Source organism: Scyliorhinus canicula, chromosome 4, assembly GCF_902713615.1.
Source record: "Scyliorhinus canicula chromosome 4, sScyCan1.1, whole genome shotgun sequence".
NCBI lineage: Eukaryota > Metazoa > Chordata > Chondrichthyes > Carcharhiniformes > Scyliorhinidae > Scyliorhinus > Scyliorhinus canicula.
Window position 1 is genome coordinate 143430174 of NC_052149.1, and position 19627 is coordinate 143449800.

At 43.9% G+C, this 19627-nt stretch overlaps 1 protein-coding gene across 2 annotated transcripts in view; it reads right to left on the reverse strand.

Moving 5' to 3' along the window:
• Positions 1-1969: 1969 nt before the first annotated feature.
• lsm11 (LSM11, U7 small nuclear RNA associated) overlaps positions 1970-19627 on the reverse strand; it is a 75953-nt gene continuing 58295 nt past the window's right edge. The window contains exons 2-4 of one of the 2 annotated variants that reach the window (XM_038795289.1): positions 4880-5031; positions 3907-3990; positions 1970-2590 (exon numbers count right to left, since the gene is read on the reverse strand). In XM_038795289.1, the coding sequence (XP_038651217.1) occupies positions 2198-2590; positions 3907-3990; positions 4880-5031 (629 nt within the window). In that variant the 3' untranslated portion in view covers positions 1970-2197. The remainder of the gene's footprint in view (positions 2591-3906; positions 3991-4879; positions 5032-19627) is intronic. The other variant, XM_038795290.1, reaches the window with a different exon arrangement.

Below are 19627 nucleotides of genomic sequence, written 5' to 3' on the forward strand. Positions count from 1 at the left end.
ATTAGAGATAGTCAACACGGTTTTGTGAAGGGTAGGTCGTGCCTCACAAACCTTAAGAGTTCTTTCAGAAGGTGACCAAACAGGTGGATGAGGATAAAGCAGTTGGTGTGGTGTTTATGGATTTCAGTAAAGCGTTTGATAAGGTTCCCCACGATAGGCTATTGCAGAAAATACTGAGGCATGGGTATCAGGGTGATTTAGCAGTTTGGATCAGAAATTGGCTAGCTGGAAGATGACAAAAGGTGGTAGTTGATGGGAAATGTTCATACTGGAGTCCAGTTACTAGTGGTGTACCACAAGGATCTGTTTTGGGGCCACTGCTGTTTGTCATTTTTATAAATGACCTGGAGGAGGGCGTAGAAGGATGGGTGAGTAAATTTGCAGATGACAAAGTCGGTGGAGTTGTGGACAGTGCAGAAGGATGTTACCAGTTACAAAGGGACATAGATAAGCTGCAGAGCTGGGCTGAGAGGTGGCAAATGGAGTTTAATGCAGAAAAGTGTGAGGTGATTCATTTTGGAAGGAATAACAGGAAGACAGAGTACTGGGCTAATGGTAAGATTCTTGGTAGTGTGGATGAGCAGAGAGATCTTGGTGTCCATGTACATAGATCCCTGAAAGTTGCCACCCAGGTTGAGAGGGTTGTTAAGAAGGTGTACGGTGTGTTAGCTTTTATTGGTAGAGGGATTGAGTTTCGGAGCCATGAGGTCATGTTGCAGCTGTACAAAACTCTGGTGCGGCAGCATTTGGAGTATTGCGTGCAATTCTGGTCGCGCATTATAGGAAGGATGTGGAAGCTTTGGAAAGGGTGCAGAAGAGATTTACCAGAATGTTGCCTGGTATGGAGGGAAGATCGTATGAGGGAAGGCTGAGGGACTTGAGGCTGTTTTTGTTAGAGAGACGGTTAAGAGGTGACTTAATTGAGGCATGCAAGATGATCAGAGGATTAGATAGGGTGGACAGCGAGAGCCTTTTTCCTCGGATGGTGATGTCCAGCACGAGGGGACATAGCTTTAAATTGAGGGGAGATAGATACAGGACAGATGTCAAAGGTAGGTTCCTTACTCAGAGTAGTAAGGGCGTGGAATGCCCTGCCTGCAACAGTTGTGGACTCGCCAACACTAAGGACATTCAAATGGTCATTGGATAGACATATGGATGATAAGGGAATAGTGTAAATGGGCTTTAGAGGGGTTTCATAGGTTGGTGCAACATCGAGGGCCGAAGGGCCTGTACTGCGCTGTCATGTTCTATTTTCTGGAGCACCAAATTCTGCACCTCCAGCCTTTGATCTATTCTCTCAATAGCTGCCCTAATCGGCACCGCCACCATAGCCATATTCTCCAAGGCGTTCAGGAAATCAACCAATTGCTGGACAGCCAACAACCCCCCCAGAGCCTTCCACCATCTTTCCCTCTGATGCACTTCAGAAGACCTCCCAGCCAGACTGCTGCCCCTTACGCATTAGGTTGCAGTTGGTTGGTCTAGATAGGACACGTGATTGGCACAGGCTTGGAGGCCGAAGGGCCTGTTCCTGTGCTGTATTGTTCATTCCTCTTCTGATAAGTTGGCCCCACCGGCAGTCTCTCACTGTTAATGCACTTTGCACCAGCAAACACCCTCTATATTGGATGAAAAGGACCAATCAAGACCACCTAGAGCAGGAGCCACCAAATGTGCGACCACTCCATGGCTGCCACTGGCAATCTCAATTCCCTCACTGATCAGGTCTGTTCAATAACCCAACCTCTACGGTAAAATATTCCACATTCACTTCTTGGACAAATGTACCCTCGGCCCTTTGAATGTAACCCCCATTTATAAAAGTTTTGAAATGAAACATCTACTGGAGCAGAGCAATTAGAGAAGGCTGATTGAAACACGATGCAGTCACCAACGTAATTTAGTAATGCCAGCAAAGCAGAAAAATATTTTGTCAGGACACTGAAGGCAGAATCATTCACCAAACTGTCCAGAAAGCTCACCAACTTTAATAAAAATATCCATTTAGTACAAGTTCTGCTCAAACATACCATCAATTCATAGATTTCATTTTATTCTCTCTAAACAGGCAGATTTCCAAGCAGTTTGCTGCCTCTGGTCTGCCCTGTACTTTGTTGGTTAAGGCCCAATGGGCTGAGGTACTGGGAGTGGTTAGCAGATTGAAAACGGAAAATCCAACCTCGCTCTGTCTTCATCACTGCATTAGACTGATTAGTAAGATATTCTCTCCCCGGATGAAGAGTTGTTTCACGTGTCTTTGAGAAACCTGCTGATAATCCACCCTGGGTCGGGCTTTTTTTTTCCGTTTAGGTTTCTCCTCCATCGGGGTCCTGAGCTCCAAACTTGTTTGTTCGGCAGTTCTCTTTGATTGATCTGGATCCACTGTTTCACTCTGGGCAGACGGCTTTAAGGTCTCAGAGGTTACCTCTGTGGACTCTGTTTTAAACACACAGCTCAGATCTTTGCTGTCACCCAGTCTACCTTTGGCACCCTCAAACCTCTTGGATAGACAGCCCGTTTGTTCCATAGTTGTGGCACCTGATTCTTCATCAGTGGATCTTTCTTGGAGCTTAAGTCGGTCAAAAAGCTGCATTTAAAAACAAATGTAGTGAACGTGAGATGACATACAGCCAAGTAATATTGCACAGGTTAAATACATAAAACCTGCCTCCATATTTCCCATCAAGCTGACCTTTCTGGGTCAGGTGCTGCAGTTTAGGTACAGGGCAAAGTTCCCTCCACACTGTTATCAAACACTTCCTGATCTGTTGAGCAGTGTTTTTCAAACGTATTTCCTGGGACCCACTTTTGCCAACCGGCCGACACTTGCCACGTTTGCTTACCTTTAACGTGAAAGGGGCTTGGACCTCACTATCTCACTCCAATCAGGTTGAAAGGAGGAGAGGGCAATGCGCATATCAGGTCTGCTCCCTTCAGCTTTGTGAGGACGCAAAATCCAACCTTGCACATGTAGGTCGTCGTGACGGGCAATAGCAACAAAACGCTTGTTTTATTCACTCGTTTTACTCCTGGGAGATGCTAAGCCGGAATGCTGACAGCCTCATGGGCTTTTGGTGTGTTTTTAATGTGGTATTACAGGTCAAGTACAGCAGCGTAGTCTTTTAATTTGGAGTCAGCTCTAACTTATTAGCTGACTCTGAGGTCTCAACCTCAAAAGGAATTTTTAACCCACCACTTCTCTTTCAAGATCCGAAACTTCTCATTTACTAGTACTTCCCTGCATATAACACACACGGACTTTGCATCCCTATTTGCATTGGCACAATTAACAAACCCATACCTCAAATAATCATCTATACTGCTTTGTTCCTGAGTTAAGTTCTTTGTAGGCTGTTAACCAGAGGCCCTGGAACTCTGTACAGAGCTAACACGAGCACTGTTCTGTCCTACCCTGGACTCTCCTCTCAAGTAGGTGCACTGCCTCAGTCTCTGGCCGTCTCTTGCTTCTAAGAAAATGATGCATCTTCACAGTCCTCTTGCCAGCAGCTGGAAAATGGAAGCAGCTCTGCTCTGTGATTTGTTGCCAAAAGCATGCACAGGGCACTTGACGTTAAGTGTACGTAGGCGCATAGCCTACTCTCTCCTGCGAATTCTGGCCGCAAGACTCTACATAGCCTCATTTATTTTCATTTAACTCACATCATATCATAGCCTAAATGTCGTCAAAATGCTTATTTCATGCTGAAATTGCAGTACGTGGAACACCGACCTGAAATATCATAATTCTGTTGACCTCTCTCCAAATGCTGCCTGACCTGCTGAGTATTTCCAGCATTTGGATCAGCATAACTATGTCCCTTTTGTGCATTTAGAAAAGAGGAGAGAGTGTGGGGGAAAATGTTTTTTCTCTGCGTGAAGCATCACGACAAAGCCTCTACTTACCCTGCTAACAGTTAATGCTGCTTCATTGTGAAAGGCTTTTCCAAGGATGGGCTTTCTGAAGGTTTCATCCACATCAACAAGTGCCTGGAATAATGGTGGCAGATAAGACAAATTAGCACAGACTGAGTGTGCTCCATCTCACATAGTTGGCTGTTTGCCAAAACCCTGGAAGCAATGAAATCACTCATTTTGCTGGACCAACATTGTAGGAAGCACAATGTTATTAGTCAGTTACACAATTTTGGTATCAAGACAAAGAGTTTTCTTATTCTCATCAATATTTAGTGGATAATGAACTTAAAGCAACCATCACAAGGCCTGAAAACCATTCAGTGCATCTGATGCCATTACTCCAAAAGCCCTGACAGTACTAACTCCCATTTCCCACAGCATCTGGCAAAGATTCTATGCTCTGTATTGATCATTTTTTGTGGAAAGAAGCATACTAGTAGTTTCTAAATCTGCTTTTCACTGGACTGAACCCGCCCCCTCCCCCCCCCCCCCCCCCCCCATTCTATTTGACATCACTGGTAAACTTTAACTGACGAAAGGCCCAGGTTGCTTCAGATAGATCCGATGCCAGGCCTTGTGGCTTAAGCATACCCAGGGCTTGTGTCTCAGTAATCGGAAATAGACAAGACTAAAATATCGTCTTCTTTGTGTTCCCAATCACTGTATTTGATGGCTACTGCTGGAAGCTGCAAATACACAGGTTGTGGGAGGAATAGACTGGGCTCCACTGTGCAGGCTCACAGTTAAAATAACCTGACAACACTGACTGTTGGAAAATGGCCACTTGGGTGAGGAGGGGTTGGAAAAAGCCTGTGGAACATGGGTGTTGGCAACTTTAGGGATGGAGAAAACTGAGAAGGGCTGAGTAGAGGTGGGGAGATTGTGAGGGGAGATAGATGTGAATATGACAGCTTTGACTCGATCTTTATGCGAGATGCAGTGGGAAGGAGGATTTGCTTACAGCATTCATTACCATGTTCCAGAACTTGTCAAACGTCACTAAGAATCCTGTGCAGACGCCCCGCAGTCCTTTGAAAGTCCGAATGTGGACGTTGATCCTTATCCTGTCCTGAACGCAGCGATACAATTCACCCAAAGGGCTGCCTTCATGAACTGTGCACAAAATAAAATATTCCCAGTTATCAATGCAGCAAAAAAATAAAAAGAATGCATTATTGTTTGCTGCCACTGGAGGTCACCAGAGCTACATTTTCTTCCACTGTAGCGCCAGCCTTTTAACAGTACAGTGAGAATACCTCCCTTCTTTTTTTTTTTAGAACATACAGCACAGAACAGGCCCTTCGGCCCTCAATGTTGTGCCGAGCAATGATCACCCTACTCAAACCCACGTAACCCGTATACCCGTAACCCAACAATCCCCCCATTAACCTTACACTACGGGCAATTTAGCATGGCCAATCCACCTAACCCGCACATCTTTGGACTGTGGGAGGAAACCGGAGCACCCGGAGGAAACCCACGCACACACGGGGAGGACGTGCAGACTCCACACAGACAGTGACCCAGCCGGGAATCGATCCTGGGACCCTGGAGCTGTGAAGCATTGATGCTAACCACCATGCTACCGTGAGGCCCAAATATATAGTTTTTATAGTTCTTGCTATAGTTCTATAAATCTATAGTTCTTGCTAGTTGAACCATACAGATCACAAAGATCTTGCCTTCAATCTCCAGTTACATCGACAACTTTTCAGGAGTGAGGATATTCCTGAGAGTTCACCTTTTGCGTCTGACAAGGACAAACACTCACCTGGAAACCAATCATTGATTGATGTTAGCAGGTTGCCTCAGGCAACCAGCATAATTAGTTAAGTTGTCTTTTGATATCTAAGTGGGCAAGTTGATAACAGAATCATTACTAACTATGAAAACATTGCTAAGTGTGTTTGCTGATATATAGGTAACAATTTGGGATGGTGGACTATTTGCGCAGCGATATTCAGGATTTAGGTTTGTTTTACGCAATCCATAATGTTAATCTGGACCAATTTTGCATTGGGAATAAAACTAATAGAAGTGAGATAGAGATGAAATGTTGCAGTCTTCTTTCGGAGACGATAGGAAGAGAGGGAAAGACAAAATTTAAAAGAAATACGTTAAAAGCGAATGAAAGAAGTTGCATTTACTCAGCACTTTTTCAGGATGTCTCAAAACCGTCCAGTCAATAATGCCCTTTTGAAGGGTAGTCATTGTGTTTTTGCAGGGGAACAGGGCAGCCAAATAGTGCACAAGGTGCCACAAACAGCAATGAGACAAACCGCCAGATCACCTGCTTTTGGTGGTGTTCTGAGATAACCAGAACCTCCTAACATTTGAAAACACAACGCTGATATATTTTATGTCCAAAAGAATAGCAGATAGTGATAGTGATCACCTCTAACCATTCCATAGAACTTGATTAAGTACAACCTTCTGACTCAGAGGCAAAACTGCTACTAACTGAGCTAGGGTGGCACTCAACAGTGTGATCCAAAAATCTAAAGGCCATAATTTAGAATTTAGAAATAGTCCCTTAAAAATTAAGTGCTCGGAACGAACAGTTGACATAAACTACTAAAACAAGCATACTCTCTCTTGCCCTGCTACATGCATACCTCTTGTTGACCAATAGTGAAGCAGCCCTGACAGCGGTCATGGAGGTGCCCATGACCCACACCATACTGCTCTCCTGGCTGGAGGAGGCGAGCTGCTCCTACAGGGAAACAAAGATTAAAGGTCAGGGCTTTGAGATCAACAAAGCTCTCTCTCTCTCACACACACATACATAGCAGAGGAAAGCACTAAGTTGATCACCGTTGGTCTGAATTAATTCTCAGTTAATAATATCGTTACCTTACTCCACTCCCATGGTTCAAAGTTAAGGATGCCCCAGGGCTTATCAGACTGATTGTTTCGATTTATCTTGCTTTAATTATTCATGGGATGTGCCCATTGTCATGCGAGAGTACCTTTAAGAAATGGATGTTTATCAGTGATGTCAGAGTGTGGGTGGAGCTGGGCTGCCTGTGAGCTTTTTATTTTTATTTTAGGCTGTTTGCTGCAGGGTAGGTTTTAGTTTCGTTTTCAGTGTTGGAGCTGAAGCCAGACAAAGCAGGTGTACTGTTGATCTCTCTGCCATGAAAAGACTATCTCTTGATCATTTGGTGAATTCAGAATTATAAATGTTCTCAGTAGTGAATGTAAACCTAATGTGCTTCTGTTAAAAGGTGTTTCTTTTATCTTCTGGATGTTGTTTGGGAAGTTATTAAGGATTGCTTAGTGTTGTATTCTTTGGGGGTTGTATTTGAATTGATGGTTGCTAAGATGTTCACTGTATGTTTTAAAAAGGTTAACTTGAGTTCATAGAATAAACACTGCTTTGCTTTAAAAAAATACTGTAGAGTGGGCCGTGTGCTCCCCATACCACAATCTATCAAAAGTTGTGGGTCAGGTGAACTCCATGATACACTTTGGGGTTCTCTAAACCCTGGCCCATAACAAATTGGGGGCTCGACGGGGATAAAAGTCTATCTATTGGATTGGCTTAGTGAACTTAAAGACAGTGAGGGGTGAGCATATTGTGGTTGCTTATCAGATGTGGTAGTCTAGTTTAAGTGGGGAGTGTGTTGTGGTCAATGGCTCTTTCAGAGGCTCTGAAGTTTTTGGGGGTGGAGACGGTCATATGCAGTACCTTACGGACAGAGACTAAAAGCAGACCGTTAGATTTGGCAAAAACATTGCAGTGAACATTACCTGACAAAATGCGAAAAGATGAGGTAATTATGGTGGCGGCTAAGCATTTAAAGCTGCCTGAGATACAGTTTGACTGACTGGAAATGGCAACACTTCAGTTACAAATTAAACAAATGGAACATGAGAAAGAATTAAAGCAGCTTGAATACGAAAGAGAAGAAAAAGAGAGAGAGAGGAAAAAGAAAGAATAGCCCTAGCAGAAAGAAAGAGAAAGGGAGATACAGGTCAGGGAAAAGATAGAGAGTTTGAACTTCAGAAAATGGCCATGACACATGAAAGTCAGTTATAATTGGCAGACGTAAAGGAAAACGTACAGTTAGATGATAGTGATGATGATAGTGAGAAAGAGCGTCCAAAGTCGAAGGCTTGGTGGGGATCTATTTAAATGTGTCCAAGCATTGCCAAGGATTGACGAGAAGGAGGTGGAAGCCTTTTTCATTTCATTTCAGAAGGTGGCTAAACAAATGAAATGGCCACAGGACATGTGGGTATTACTGATTCAAACAAAGCTGGTAGGTAGGGCGAGTGAAGTGTTTGCATCACTACCGGAGGAGGTATCTGGGACGTATGAGGTGGTGAAAAAATTCATCTCAGGGGCATATGAACTAGTGCCTGAAGCCTATAGACAAAGGTTTAGAAATCTAAGGAAAGAATTTGGTTAAACATACATGGAGTTTGAAAGGCTCAGTGTAATTTTGATAGGTGGATAAGGGCTTTGAAAATAGACCAAGCGTATGAAGCTCTCAGAGAAATTATGCTTTTGGAGGAGTTTAAAAATTCAATTCCTGATGTAGTGAGAACTCATGTGAAAGAGCAGAGGGTTAAAACTGCAAGGTTAGCAGCAGAAATGGAAGATTATAAATTAGTTCAGAAATCAAAGCTTGGTTTCCAACATCAGTTTCAGCCGGTGAGGGATAGAAACTGGGGACATGAGAAATACTCAAGTGGTAAAGGTAAAGGTGATCTAATGGGAGATAACAAAGAGTGCACCTCAGATTAAAAATAAATCCAGGAGGGTGGAAGAGACACGGAAGTTTCAAACTGTTTTCACTGCAATAAACTAGGCCACGTAAAGTCAGCGTTGATGGTTGAAGAAAAGCACTGGGAAAGCTGATGTGGTAAAACAGGATAAGTGGTAAATGAAAGCCGAAGTGAAGCGAAGGAGGGGCGAAAGATTGTACAGCCTCATCAAGAGGTGATTGATAAGAAGGTGCCAGATGTCTTTAAAGAATTTACTTGTGTGGGTAAAGTTTACTCATGTGCATCAGGAGGAGCAGGTAAAAAAAGTCACATTTTAAGAGATACGTGAGCTAGTCAATCTTTAATGGTAAGAGATAAGGAGTTATGTAGTTTGGGAAGAATGTTGCCAGAAACGGTGGTAATATGTGGAATTCAGGGTGAGAGGAGTAGTGTTCCATTATATAAGGTAAGGTTGGAAAGTCCAGTGAAGGGTGGTGGTGGTAGTAGGAGCAATAGAGAAACTATCTTGTCCAGGAATATAGTTTACCTTGGGTAATGATATAGCTGAATCGCAGGTGGGAGTGATGCCTACTGTGGTTGATAAGCCAGTGGAAAATCAGACAACTGAAGTGTTGAAGGACGAATACCCTGGGATTGTTCCAGATTGTGCAGTAACAAGGTCGCAAACTCACATGTTAAGACAAGAGAGATCAAAGAGTGAAGATGAAGTTGAAGTTGAAGTGTAATTATCAGAAATGATTTTTGATCAGATGGTTGAAAAAGAACAGGTGGAGTATGAGGCAAATATTTTTTGTTCAGGAAAATTGGCAGAGTTACAACAGAAAGATGTAGAAATAAAATGGATGTATCAGAAAGCATACACAGAAGAGGAATCTGAATGTATACCAGAGTGTTATTACCGTAAAAGTAATGTCTTGATGAGAAAATGGAGACCTTTACCATATGCAGGCGGATACAAAGTGGGCAGAAGTTCATCAAGTGGTATTGCCGGTAGGGTGGAGAAAGGAGATGTTGCGAGTTACACATGAGGTGTAACCAGTGGGAGGTCATTTGGGAATAAGGAAAACTCAAGCTAAAATCCAAAAACATTTTTATTGGTCTGGACTACATAAAGATGTTGTTAAATTTTCTTAAATCATGTCACACATGTCAAGTGATAGGGAAACCTCAAGCAGTGATAAAACCAGCACCCTTAATACCCATTCCAGCATTTGAGGATCCTTTTACAAGGGTCCTAATTGATTGCGTAGGACCGCTTCCTAAAACAAAAAGTGGGAATCAATATCTTTTGACTATAATGGATGTGTCTACTAGGTTTCCAGAGGCCATTCCAGTATGTAATATTACAGCTAAAAAGATTGTGGAGGAATTACTTAAATTCTTTACTAGATATGGACTACCCACAGAAATAAACCTCAAGGTTATTCAAAGAAGTTATGGATAGCTTAGTAATAAAACAATTTAAATCAACTGCGTACCATCCAGAATCTCAGGGAGCGTTAGAAAGGTGGCATTGGACATTAAAGACAATGTTGAGGGCTTATTGGCACGATTATCCAGAGGATTGGGATAAAAGAATTCCATTCGTACTGTTTGCAATGAGGGATGCACCTAATAAGTCAACCAAATTCAGTCCTTTTGAACTAATTTTTGGTCATGAGGTAAAAGGACCACTTAAATTGATTAAGGAAAAATTGGTGAGTGAGAAATCGGAACTTACATTATTGGATTACATGTCAAATTTTAGGGAACGATTAAATAGAGCAGGTGAATTGGCTAGACAGCATTTAAAAGTTGCACAAAATGTGATGATACGGGGAGCGGACAAGAAATCCATGGTTCATAGTTTTGCCTGTGGAGATAAAGTTTTAGTATTGTTACCAGTGGTAGGTGAACCTTTAAAAGCTAGGTTTTGTGGACTTTATCAGATTGAAAGGAAATTAAGTGAGGTGAATTATGTCGTAAAAACACCAGATAGAAGGAAAACTCACCGAGTGTGTCACGTGAATATGCTTAAAAGGTACTTTGAAAGGGAAGGAGAAAAAGGAGGAGGTTTTAATGATTCTAACTCAAAGTGACGAACCAAATCAAGATGACGTGGAATTTGACATATCTCAAATTAAATTGGAAAACGATGTTCTTAAAAATTGGGATAAATTGTTGAGTTACCTTCCAGAAGAAAAATGAACTGACCTGAAAGAGTTATTGATATCACGTGGGAAAGTTTGTAGAGATAAATTGGGAAGTACTAAAATGGCTATACATGATGTAGATGTGGGAAATGCTGTTCCAATCAAACAACATCCATATAGACTTAACCCTTTAAAATTGGCACAGGTTAACAAAGAGATTGAGAGTATGCTTAAAAATGGCATAACTGAAGTGGGTTGCAGCCAATGGAGCTCACCCATAGTGATGGTGGCTAAACCAGACGGTACCCAACGGTTATGTGTAGACAATAGAAAGGTTAATGCAGCTACAAGAACGGACTCTTATCCTAGCCCAAGTTTGCAGGATTGCATTGAGAAAGTGGAACAGTCAGCTGTTATTTCCAAACTGGATTTACTTAACGATTACTGGCATGTACCTTTGTCACGCTTTTTGAAGCGTGATTGCTCCACTGATGAACTTGCCGAAGAAACTTCAAAAATTTCAATGGGCAGCAGAGTTTCAACAGGCATTTGACTGCCTAAAAGCTGTGATAACCAATTCTTGTGTTGGAGAATTGCAAGGGATTCTGTGATCAGATTGAACTATAGTATCTGACTTTAAAGAGACATGCCGAGGTGCAGATGAATGGATGGATTGTGCAGAGACCTTCTTGTTCAAACAGACTGTCAATTAAGAAGGATTTCAGTTGGAGGAGGAAGAACGGAAAAAAATGGACTATATTATTATACCTATTTGCGTGTGTTGTTTTTTGAACCGAAAAAGTATATTTACTGTGTGCATTTCTTAAAAGATAGTGAAAAGGTGAAAAATGAAATCATCCTGAAGTTGATGGTTTATTATTTTTTCTTTTGGGGGGGGGGGGGGGAGAACAGGTGTCATGTGAGAGTACCTTTAAGAAATGGGCGGTTAAGAAATGTATCTTTAAGAAATGGGTGTTTATCAGTGATGTCAGAGGGTGGGTGGAGCTGGGCTGTCAGCTTTTTACTTTCATTTTAGGCTGTTTGCTGCAGGGTAGGTTTTAGTTTTGTTTTCAGTGTTGGAGCTGAAGCCAGACAAAGCAGGTGTACTGCTGTTCTCTCTGCCATGAAAAGACTATCTCTTGATCATTTGGTGAATTCAGAATTATAAATGTTCTCAGTAGTGAATGTAAACCTAATGTGCTTCTGTTAAAAGGTGTTTCTTTTATCTTCTGGATGTTGTTTGGGAAGTTATTAAGGATTACTTAGTGTTGTATTCTTATGGGGTTGTATTTGAATTGATGGTTGCTAAGATGTTCACCGTATGTTTTAAAAAGGTTAACTTGAGTTCATAGAATAAACATTGTTTTGCTTTTAAAAAAACGTTTCCATTTCTGCTGTACCACTCTATTAAAAGTTGTGGGTCAGGTGAACTCCATGATACACTTTGGGGTTCTGTAAACCCTGACCCATAACACCATGAACTGAGGGGGTAATTAATACTCAACCACATTGCTGTGGGTCTGGTATCATGTTTAGATTAGAGTGCGTAATGATGGCAGATTAGACCAGGTAAGGACGGCAGAGTTCTTTTACATTAGTGAACCAGATGGGTTTTACAACCAATGATGGTCACCATTTTATGTTCCGAATTTATTCATTGAATTTAAATTCCACCAGCTGCCATGGTGGGATTTGAATCCATGTCCCCAGAGCATTAGCCTGGGCCCCTGGATTTCTAGTCTAGTGACAATACCACTACACCACTGACACCTTGAGTATCAATGGAGATTTAATCGAGTCCTCACCCAAAATCCACACAATTAATATTCATTCGCCCCACTAGGAAACAAATTACGATGAGGGCTGGGAGGCCTGGCAGTTCATCCTCATCTTGACTAGCTGCAGCTCCAGGCTAAACTCTTTAAACACAGCATTTGAGAGGTAGTGGGGTGGCTCTATGGGGAGAAGAAACCAAACCAGTAACATCTTTGCCGGAGTAGCTCATGGAGAACAGACACCCACTGAGGAGAAAAGGTTTTGATATCTTCACAACACTGCCAGCAAGCATGTAAAGGAGTGAAGAAATTAGTTTTTAAAGAGTCAATCAGCACGTTTACTCGTTGAGTAACCAATCACGATTGTATCTGGAGCTTTGTTCCACTGCAAATACCAGGGCCACAAATTTGGATGTAAAAGTCGCATCAACGAGAGCTGCACAATGATAACAGCAGCATTCAAGTATGGGTAATTGCGCAGTGAGCACCACTGGGAAAAAAAGCTGATGATTCCTACAGCAAAATAGGCATCAATCTAAGGAGTACCCTCACGGTGTCAACATTGTTCTCCAGGATCTTATACCAATATCAATGCATCAGAATCCACCTAGGATTTGAGGTGTCTAATATGATAGGAGTGCATTTCGTTTCTGCACTGTAGTACAGCGTACATTTAGGATTAACAAACAGTAATTATATAATGTCTTTAACATAAAATATTGCAATGTGCTTCACAAAGGAGGTAAGTGAGGTAAGGATGTGGAGAGGGGTGTAGGGAGGGTATTGCAGAGCTCAGGACCTAGGCACAGCTGCCAATGGGAGGAATTAAAGTTGGAGGATGCTCAAGAAGCCGGAATTAGAGGGCAGATATCTCGGAGGGTGGTGGAACTGGAGGAGATTAGAGATGGGGAGGGGAGAGATCATGGAGGAATTTAAAAATGTAGAATTTAAAATCAAGGTGTTGTTTAGCTGGTAACTAATGCAGCAAAGTGAGAGTTAGGATTTGGGCACCAGATGACCTGAAGAATATGGGTGTAGCATGTGGGAGAATGCTCAGGAGCACGTTTGAATAGGTTGTTTTTAGAAAATATTTTATTGAAGCATTTGTAATTTTCAGTTTAACACATTAACAATTCTTAAACAACCGCGTGGGCCAACGCACGCAAAAAACCTAAAAAACAATGTCCCCTACTGCCCACACCCTATCTCCTAATTACCCGTATACTGAGTTCCCTGTCCTTATCTAACACTGCCATGCCTCCTATTTTCTTCCCTCCCCTTTACTGCCGACGTTCAATTTTCTTTAAAGAAGTCGATGAACGGTTGCCATCTCTGGACGAACCCGAGTTGATCCTCTCAAGGCGAACTTGATTTTTTTCCAGGCTCAGAAACCCTGCCTATCACTGACCCACACACCTGACTTCAGGGGTTCCGAGTCCCTTCATCCCAGCAAAATCCATCTCCGGGCCACCAGGGAGGAGAAGGCCAGGACATTGTCCTCCCTTCCCCCCCCAGATCATCCAATACCCCAAATATTGCCAGTTCTGGACTCGCAGTTACCCTCCCTTCCAGGACTTCTGACATAACATCCGCAAATCCTTGCCAGAATCCCGTCAACTTCGGACATGCCCAGAATATATGTATACGGTTAGCTGGGCTACCCCCACACTGCCCACATCTGTCCTCCACCTCGTCAAAGAACCTGCTCATCTGAGCTACCGTCACGTGGGCCCTGTGGACCACTTTGAACTGGATCAGGCGAAGTCTGCCACAGGACGAGGATGAATTGACTCTCTTCAAGGCTTTTTCCCACTTTTCCATTTCCAGCTCCTCATCCCACTCCCGCTTCACCTTCCTGATCAGGGCCCCCTCACACCCCATCAACTCCTTGTATATCTCCAAAATCCTCCCCTCTCCAACCCCAGTTTTTGACATCACTTTATCCTGTAGTCCCCTCAGGGGGAGGAGAGGAAAGCTAGGAACCTGCCTTCGTACAAAGTCCCGGACCTGAAGGTATCGAAACCCAATCCCGCCCGGTAGCTCAAACTCCTCCTCTAGTGCCCTCCTGGATAAATAAATCCCCAAATCTCTCGATCCCTGCCTGCTGTCACCTCCTGAAGCCCCATCCAGCTTCCCCGGGACAAACCGGTGATTGTTACAAATCAGAGACCACAGTGACTGGAGGGGGCCTCCAATCCCATGTGCTGCCTCTATTACCCCCACACCCTTAGGGCTGCCACCACCACAGGGCTTGTAGAGTACCGAGCTGGCGAGAACAGCAGGGGCGCCGTTAGTAAAGCCTCCAAACTTGTACCCTTGCAGGATGCCGCTTCCACTCGCTCCCAGGCCGACCCCTCCCCCACTACCTGACCATCGATACATTGGCAGCCCAGTAATAATTAATAAAGCTCGGGAGGGCCAGGCCCCCTCTCCGCGACCCCGCTCCAGGAGTGCCCTCTTTACTCTCAGGTATTCCCCGCCCACACAAAACCTGTAATCGCCACGTTTATTTTTCTAAAATGTGCCTTTGGGACAAAAATAGGAAGGCATTGAAAAAAGAAATGGAGTTTTGGGAGAACTGTCATCTTCACCGTCTGGACCCTTCCCGCTAGCGTCAGCGGGAGCATGTCCCATCTGTGGAAATCCCTTTCCATTTGATCGACCACTTTTCCCAGATTTAACTTGTGGAGCAGCTCCCACTCTTTAGCCACTTGAATCCCTAAATATCTAAAACTCCCCGCCACCACTTTAAAAGGTAACTCCCTCAGTCTCCTTTCCTCCTTCCGTGCCTGAATCACAAACATCTTGTTCTTTCCCATCTTCAACTTGTAGCCTTAAAATCGCCCAAATTCTTCTAGTACCTCCATGATTTTGGTCATCCCCCCACCGGGTCTATAACATAAAGCAGCAAGTCATCCGCATAGAGAGAAACCCTGTGCTTCCCCCCCCCCCCCCCCCCCCACCACCCCCCTCACTATGCCCCGCCACGCACACGATGCTCTAAGGGCCATTGCTAAAAGCTCTATGGCCAAGGCAAACAGTAATGGGGACACGTTTGAATAGTTAAGTATGGAGATAACGGGGCAGCACAGTGGCTAACTATTGCAGAGCATCCGGGTACAATCCCGGCCCAGGTCACTGTCCGCGTAGGATTTGCATATTCTCATCGTGTCTGCATGGGTCAAAATCCACAACCCAAAGATGTGCAGGGTAGGTGGATTGGTCACACTAAAATTGCCCCTTAATTGGAAAAAAAAATCTATGCACCCTGGTTATTGACCTCTCTGCTAACAGAATTAGATCCTTCCTATTTACTCTATTCAGGTCCCTCAATTAAATCTCTCCAGTGGGCAGCATGGTGGTGCAGTGGTTAGCACTACTGTCTCATGGCACTGAGGTCCCAGGTTCGATCCTGGCTCTGGGTCACTGTCCGTGTGGAGTTTGCACATGCTCCCCCTGTTTGCGTGGGTTTCGCCCCCCACAACCCAAAGATGTGCAGGCTAGGTGGATTGGCCATGCTAAAGTGCCCAATTGGAAAAAATTAATTGGGTACTCTACATTTATTTTTACAAAAATTAAATCTCTCCTGAACCTCTTCTGTTGCAAAGAAAATAAGCCCAATCTTTACAATCTCGTCTTGTGGTTCAAACTCAACAACTGCCCGGAAATTTTCTCTGTACCCTCTCTGGTGCGATCAGTGACCAAAACTGTACGCCGTACTCCCGCTGTGGCCTAACTCGTGCTCTACAATAACCTCAGTGCTCTTATATGGCATCCTTCTGTTAATAAAAAGTATCCCCTCTTAGTTACCTTATTTAGCACTCCTGTTCCCTTCAAGGATCCATGGATATGCACTCAAAAGATCCCTCCGTTCCTCTACAATTCTCAGTATCCTACCATTTGTGTAATTCCTTGCATTGCTTGTCCTTCTGCCCAAGGGGAAATAGTTTCTCCTTATCATTAACTTGAGAAAAACTCTACTAAATCTTCCCTTGACCACTACTCAAAGGAGAACAAGCCTAACTTCTGTAGTCTCTTCTGGTACTGGGATTAAGGGACTTCACAACAGTTTTCAGAAACTCCAAATCATTCCAGATTTACACAAGTTACTGAAATCCTGTCTAATTATAGGTTCACACTCTTTCCTCAGGCACAAGTTTTGCATTAATATATAGAGCATATTTAAATCTTAATTCGAAGCACATCACAGCCTTCCCATAGGGAAACGCATCTTGGTCAGTACATTTCTTTTGTAGGAGATGTAAAGATCTTTTGTCTACATGCACTTGTTGCCAAAGTTAGTCACAAGGAACTAACAGGCAAGCAATTAGTTCAAAGTGTAGTCACTATTTTTATACATTTGAACATAACACAACACAATGCAACAAATGAGCAATTAATATGCCTTTTGACAGTTCTGATGTGAATGCAGCACAAAGGCACAATCTGAACAATCAGGACAGACAAAATAATGCTTTGGTTTAACATTTCATGCAAAGAGCACCCCAACAATGTAGTAAGCATGCTACCAACTGAGAAACTCTATTGGAATAGACAGGCGATGACACCAAGGAGAAACAGGTAAACTGGGCCATGCAGTGATTGTTTCAAAGCGCTTTCTGAGATGGAGAGGTGAAATGGTTAATGATAGAACCCCCAACACAGAAGGCCAAAGCAGCTGAATGTGCTGCAACAAGTGGTAAGTGAAAGAATGAGGATACACAAAAGGCCAAGGTCAGGGGGCAGAAGTGTTCAGGCAATGATGCTAGGGTGGGTCAGGCGAAAGACAATCTTCTGTTCCCAAATGGATTATATTGTCTGTGGTGCCACTGAGGGTTTGCTAATGTGGAATATACTTGACAGTTCTAATTACTACTCGGTGCATTGCTTGCCCCAGCGCAATAAATAAGGGTCCAAAATACAATGCGTTATAAGTGAAGTTCAGCTACAATCCAGTTTCTCATTCACTGCTGAGCGGACTGGACATAAAGTATACAGCACAGAAACAGACCACTTGTTGCCAACTGGTCTATACCAATGTTTATGCTCCATATGAGCCTCTTCCCAGATCACTACATTTAACCCGACCTACTTAATCTTCTATCCCTTTCTCCCTTGTTTATCCAGCTATCCCTTGCATCCATTTTAATTGTCACAAATACTCCTTGTAGCCAGGTTTTACATTCTAATCAGTCCCGGGTGAGTTCCCCCTGAATTCCCTGTTGGATTTACTAGACTATCTCATATTTAAAATTGTGCACTTTCTAAAGTGTCCCCACCAGTGGGGCAGCACGGTAGCACAGTGGTTAGCACAGTTGCTTCAGAACGCCACGATACCAGGTTCGATTCCTGGTTTGGGTCACTGTCTGTGCAGAGTCTGCACGTTCAGCCCGTGTCTGCGTGGGTTTCCCATGGGTGCTCCGGTTTCCTCCCACAAGTTGCGAAAGATGTGCTTTTAGGTAATTTGGGCATTCTGAATTCTCCCTCTGTGTACCCGAACAGGGGCCAGAGTGTGGCGACTCAGGGATTTCACAGTAACTTCATTGCAGTGTTAATGTAAGCCTACTTGTCACAATAAAGATTATTATTTTTATTCAACCTTTCTTATTGGTCAGAACCGCTCAGCTCCGACATCATCAGTGTAATTCTTTTTAAAAAACACACCTTCTTGCCTCTATATTGTTTTAAAATATGGAGCCTCAAACGGTCAAGTGTGGTCTAACCAATGTCCTGTTATGTTTAATATAACTTAACCTCTTTTCAATTGTTGAAATGCTTGGTTTGCCTTTCCTTTGGCCTTGTTAGCCTGTCTCCCTAATCTTGATAATTTGTGAATGTGCACCCCAAGATCCCTTTTGCTGCTCCACCCAGTTTAGACTGATTTTCCAAGCAGTTTGTGGCCTCCCTTCTTATTCTTTCTAAAATGTGATGTGGAGATGCCGGCGTTGGACTGGGGTGAGCACAGTAAGAAGTCTTACAACACCAGGTTAAAGTCCAACAGGTTTGATTCAAAGTGTTTGAATCAAACCTGTTGGACTTTAACCTGGTGTTGTAAGACTTCTTACTGTTTCTAAAATGTGCCCACCTCACACTTATCCACCTGGGAATTAATTTATTTTTGTTATTCAAGGGATGTGCGTTCGCTGGCTAGATCAGCATTTGTTGCCCATCCAAAGTTCCCCTTGGGAAAGTGGTGGCGGGCTGCCTTCTTGAACCATTGTGGTCCATGCGGTGTAGGTACACCCACTGTGCTGTTAGAGAGGACCAATTACATGCCCTTTCTGTAGATCTCTATATATTTTGCGCAAGTCCTGCTCTGGACTAACTACACCCCAACATGCGGTGTCATCCACACATTTTTGCCATTTCCTGAGGCTAACCAGCAAAGAGTTAGTGAAGTGAAACAGACCACGCACCAGGCTACTCTCCCCATCACCGACCTCAGTGACTTTCTATCCCAGGCTCCCTCTCCCAGGTCCATCCCCAGGGCACCTCTCCATCCCCGCCTTTCCCAAGATTGCCCCTAACTTCCTCAATCCACCTCTCTAGCTTGCTCACTCCACTAGTCGTGCTCCCTCCCCCGCCCCTCCCTCGCTCACCCACCAGCCGGCTGCACGCACCCCTCCCGCAACCCCACTTTTCATCCAACATCACCCAGGTCCTTTAATCATACCACCCCACCAACCCCTTCTATTAACCCCCTCTCTCTATTCCTCATCTTCCCCTCCCAACCTCCCCTTGTCTCCCCATTTCTTCCCATATGCCCTCATTCTCCACATATCTCCTCCAACCCCATATCCCCATCTCTCTTTGCCCCCCATTCTCCCCACAATTCTCCCTTCCCCAGCTCTCCACCTCTCTCCTCCCCCATCTCCCCACCTCTCTCCTCATCTCCCACCTCTCACCTTCGTCCACTCCCCTCCTTCCCCGCCTGCCACACTCTCCGCCTACTACCCTCCTCCTCTCTCCGCCTCCTCCTCTCCACCTCCTACCCTCCCCCCTCTCTCTGCCTCCTACCCTCTCCCTCTCTCTGCCTCCTACCCTCCCCCTCTCCACCTCCTACCCTCC